The sequence below is a fragment of the Rhincodon typus genome, chromosome 5 (genome assembly GCF_021869965.1).
Source record: "Rhincodon typus isolate 14 chromosome 5, sRhiTyp1.1, whole genome shotgun sequence".
NCBI lineage: Eukaryota > Metazoa > Chordata > Chondrichthyes > Orectolobiformes > Rhincodontidae > Rhincodon > Rhincodon typus.
The window spans coordinates 1,041,896-1,047,127 of NC_063336.1; the positions used below are offsets into that span (position 1 = coordinate 1,041,896).

A 5,232-nucleotide genomic window follows, 5' to 3' on the forward strand; every position below is an offset into this window, starting at 1 on the left:
CACACACACACACACACACACACACACACACACACACACACGTTCCATCATATTACTCTCCTAGCCTATTGTAGACTTACTGTTGATGAGGACGATAGTCAACATAGTGACACTGAAGAAGACAATGGGTTCCAGAGAGACTTTCACCAGGATAGACGTGAGGAGGAAGAGAATGAAGATAGCAGCAAGACATCCGCTGATCCGGACCACTTCTGGGATCCTAATTTCCCGGAGAGAGGACAGTGTTACTTTACAACCCGCTCCCAAGATCCCAATCAACTCCAGCCACACACCAGCAGAAACCAGCCCACCCTGATCATTCCAATTTACTCAACCCTAGCCATTTCCCCTGAGCCGGAATACTGCAAGATTCTCAGTCCATATTCAATTGTGCTAAAGTTAGGGAAGGGATCAAACAGGAAATTACAGACACCAGCAATAAAGGTACAGCTGTAATTATTGACATCTTTAACCGCGTATAGATTGGACAAATCAAATCAGTAACAACACCTTACAGGATAAATTTCTAGAGTGTTTTTGAGATGGTGTTCGGGATCAATACATTGAGGATCCAACTAGAAAACCATTCTAGACTGGGTAGTGTGTAATGGGAAAGGAATAATTGGAAATCGAGCTGTGTGAAACCTTTTGGGGAAGAGTGACCGTAATATGATAGAATTTTGGAATGTTGCATTTTGGCAAGTCAAATCCAGGTAGGAGTTTCATGGTGAATGGTAGGGTCTTAAGGAGTGTAGTGGAACAGAAGGACCTTGGAGTTCAGGTGCATGGTTCTCTGAAAGTGCAGTCACAGTAGACAGGGCAGTGAGAAGGGCGTTAGGCACACTGGCCTTCATCATTCAGAGCATTGAGTATAGAAGTTGGGAAGTTATGATGCAGTTGTACAGGATGTTGATGAGGCTGCACTTGGAGTATTGTGTTCAGTTTTGGTCACCTTGCTAAATGAAGGATATTTTTAAACTGGAAAGAGTGCAGAAGAAATTTACAAGGATGTTGCCAGGACTCAAGAGACTCAGTTATAGCGAGAGGTTGGACAATCTGGGACTTTTTTCTTTAGAGTGTAGGAGACTGAGGGGGGATCTTATAGAAATGTACAAGATCATGAGAGGCATGGATAGGGTGAATGCACTCAGTCCAGACCATCACAGAAGTCAACCTTCTATCCATGGGCTCTATTTACGTGGCTCGCTACCAAAGAAAGGCTGCCAACATCATCAAAGACCCATCCCACCCCAGTAATGATCTCCTACTACCTCTTCCATCAGGCTGAAGATACAGAAACCTAAACACAAACACCAACATTCTTTCTGGCTGTTATCAGACTGCTGAATGGACTCCAGCCTCAAATAATGAAACCTGCAACGTAACCTGTATGCCTCTAAGTATTTATGATCTGTACATCTTTTTATTGCTGTGATCTGCCTGTACCGCTTTTCACTGTATTTCAGTACATGTGACAATAAAATCAAAATCAAAATCAAAACCAAAGATCAAGGAGTAGAGGGTATCAGTTAAAGTTAGAGGGGACAGAATACCTGGGAACCTGAGGGGTAACTTTTTTACACAGAGGGTGGTTTGCATTTGGAATGAGCTGCCAGCGGATGTGGTTGAGGTGCGTACATTAACAGCATTTAAAAGGCATTTGGACAAATACATGGATGGGAAAGGTTTAAAAGGATATGGGCCAAGTGTAGGGATATGGGGTTAGCGTGGATGGACATTTTGTTTGGCACTGACCTGCTGGGGCCGAAGGGCCTGTCTCTGTGCTGTCTTCATCAAGACAGAGAATCTTCTTCATAAAGACAGAGAGGGACCTGAATCTAATAGAGTGACAATGGTATGAGCTGGCTATCATAGATTGGGGGCGGGGGTCATTACCTAAAGGGATGACAGTGAATAGGTATTGACAAACATTTAAAGAACACGTGGAGGAAGTGCAATGATTGTTCACTCCTAAAATAAAACAAAGGGCTGCAAATTTTGTAAATTGGAAACAAAAACGGAACTAGCTGGAGATACTCAGCAGGTGGAGAGAGAAAGAGAAGTTAACATTTTGAGTCCAGTGACCCTTCTTCAGAAATTCTCTAGCAATTTCCATTTGTGTTTTAATTGTTCATTCCTATCAAAAATAAAAAAAAGGACCATGGCTAAGAAGGGAAATTACAGATAGTATTATATCGAAAGATAGGAATGGGCATACAAATTAGCCAAAAACAAAAAAACAGATCTGGGGATTGGAAACTGTTTAGATTTCGGCAAAGCAGAACAAAGGAATTGGGCACGAGCATAAATAGAGTATGAGAGTGAGCCTGCAGGGAACATGCAAACTTACCGTAAACATTTCTATCCGTATGTGAAGAGAAAACGATTAATGAGGACAAATATAGAGCCTTTACAATCAGACAGGGTCAATGCAGAAAGAATGTTCCTGATGATGGGATTTTCCAGAGCCAGGGATAACAATCTGAGGATGCGGGGTAAACCATTTAGGACTGAGATTAGGAGAAATGTCTTCACCCAGAGAGTACGGAGCCTCTGGAATTCACTACCGCAACAAGCAGTGGAGTCCTAAACACTGTGTGCTTTCACGGGGTTGGATGTAGCGCTTGGGGCTAAACGGTTCAAAGTTTTTGGGGGAGAAACAGGAACAGGGATTGAATTAGATGATCAGCCATGGAACAGGCTGGAAAGGCCAAATAGCCTGCTCCTGCTCCAATTTTCTATACTTCTGTTTTGTTAGAAAAAGGGCAATTTGAAATGGGGAACAAAGAGATGGCAGATCAATTTATACATACTTCAGTTCTGTCTTCACAGAGGACACAAGTGACATCCCAGGAACGTTGGGGATTACGGGGTTTAGTGAGAGGGAGGAACTGAAGGAAATCAGTATTAGCAGGGAAATGGTGTTGAGAAAATTGATGGGATTGAAGGCTGATAAAATTCCCAGACCCTGATAATCTACATCCCAGAATACTTCAGGATGTGGCTCTGGAAATAGTAGATTGTCTTCCATGATTCTGTAGCGTCTGGCACAGTTGTCACAGATTGGAGGTTAGCTAATACAACCCCACTGTTCAGAAAGGGAAACAGTGAGAAAACTGGGGAATTATAAACCCATGAGTCTGACATTATTCGTGTGGAAAATACTAGAGTTCATTATAAAAGATTTAATAGCACTTGGAAAACAGTGACAGGATTGCACAGCATGGATTTATGGAAGGGAAATTATCCTTGACAAAATTATCCTTGCAGAAATTCATAGAGTTGATGAAGGGGAACCAGTGGATGTGGTTTACTTGAACTTTCAGAAGGTTTTCAATAAGGTCCCACACGTGAGATTAATGTATAAAATTAAAATGCATGGGATTGGGGGCAATGTGTTGAAATGGATAGAAAACTGGTTGGCAGACAGGAAACAAGGAGTAGGAATAAACGGGTCTTTTTCCGAGAGGCAGGCAGTGACTGGTGGGGTACCACAGGGATCAGTACTTAGGCCCCAGCTATTCATAATATATATTAATGGAGGTCATGGTCTAAGGTTATGGGGTAGGCCATTTCAGCCTGAGATGAGGAGAAATATCTTCATCCAGAGAGCGGGGGGCCTGTGGAATTCTCTGCTGCAGGAAGTGGTTGAGGCCAAAATGTTTTCAAGAAGGAGTTAGATATAGTTCTCAGGGCTAAGGGGATCAAAGTGTATTGGGGGAAAGGGGGAAGAAGGGACTGAGTTGGATGATCAATCATGAATAGGAAAGCAGGTTCGCAGGGCCGAATGGCCTACTCTTGCCCCTAGTTTCTGTTGTATGTTTCAGTTCATCAACATGGTCACCCAGGTGTAACGCTGACCGTGTTCCGGTCACTTTGTAAATACAGCTAGCCTACAGCGTGTATTCATTTGGAGGCCAATCAGCACGACATACCGCTGGAGCAAGATAGAGTTGAGGCAGCTGAAGATCAGCAACGGCAACATGGCACACAGGGTCATCATATTCCCAAACTTCCCCTGCAGGTAGTTTTCCCGGACCCCATCGGTTCCATCAACTTCATCTGTTCCATTCAGATGTAAACGGTCCGTGGTAACATTCACATCTCGCAGCTGGTACTTAAAATACTAACACGGGGAAAGAATGAAGGAGAAAGTGAACATCGGAGACAGGAGAGAGAGAGAGAGAGAAAGAGAGAGTCAGAGACAAGCTGGGAAAGAAATAGCCTCAGGGTCACGGTCAGGGAGGGTCAGGGTCAGTATGGGTCAGGGTCAGAGAGGGTTAGAGAAGGTCAGGGTCAGAGTGGGTCAGGGTCAGACAGGGTCACGGTCAGTATGGGTCAGAGTCAGTATGGGTCAGGGTCAGTATGGGTCAGGGTCAGACAGGGTTAGAGAGGGCCAGGGTCAGAGAGGGTTAGAGAGGGCCAGGGTCAGAGAGGGCCAGGGTCAGAGAGGGTTAGAGAGGGCCAGGGTCAGAGAGGGTTACAGAGGGTCACGGTTACAGAAGTTCAGAGTCAGAGATGGTCAGGTTTAGAAAGGGTCAGTATGGGTCAGGATCAGAGAGGGTCGGGGTCAGAAGGGTCAGAGTCAGAGTCGGTCAGGGTCAGGGTCAGGGTCAGGTTTAGGGTCAGAGTCAGTGTTAGGGAGTAGGATGAAGATCAGAGTTATGGTGTGGATTATTGGTTTCAGTGTTAGGGTGTAGGGTTAAGGGTTGGGGTTTACAGGCAGCTTGTTGAGAACGAGTTTGAAAGTAGAGCTGAACCTCATACCCCAATCGCTGTCATGAAGAAATTCCAGGGTAACAGGGTCCCAAGTCCCAGGGCGAAGAAGATCATCCAGACGATCTTGAACCTTATCCAGGAAGAGAGAGAGGTCAGAGCTGGTAGACAGGGACCACATCACATCTCCTTTAACTACGCCCTCAGCCTCTTTGCCAGCTGCCACTAGCAACCCTCAGGGGCAGGAAGCAAACGATTTGGGGGTGGGGCATTGGAAGACCAGCTCTCGGGAGGGTAGGGTCAAGGTTCGGGGGGGTGTTAGTGTGGGCAGGTTAGTATGGTGGGGGTTCAGTGTGGAGGGGGTTAGTGAATGGGAGATGGTCTGGGATGGGACGGGGGTCTCAGTGGGGGTATGGGGGTCTCGTTGGGGTGGATTGGGGTCTTGGTGTGGGGATTGGGGTCTTGCTGGGGGGATTGAGTTCTTGCTGGGGGGATGGGATCTCGGTGGGGGAATGG

At 45.7% G+C, this 5,232-nt stretch overlaps 1 protein-coding gene across 1 annotated transcript in view; it reads right to left on the reverse strand.

The window, feature by feature from the left end:
- LOC109925758 (equilibrative nucleoside transporter 1-like) overlaps window positions 1–5,232 on the reverse strand; it is a 13,529-nt gene that overhangs the window by 7,219 nt on the left and 1,078 nt on the right. The window contains exons 2-4 of the mRNA XM_048596612.1: window positions 4,768–4,877; window positions 3,936–4,126; window positions 81–220 (exon numbers count right to left, since the gene is read on the reverse strand). Of these exons, the coding sequence (XP_048452569.1) occupies window positions 81–220; window positions 3,936–4,126; window positions 4,768–4,877 (441 nt within the window). The remainder of the gene's footprint in view (window positions 1–80; window positions 221–3,935; window positions 4,127–4,767; window positions 4,878–5,232) is intronic.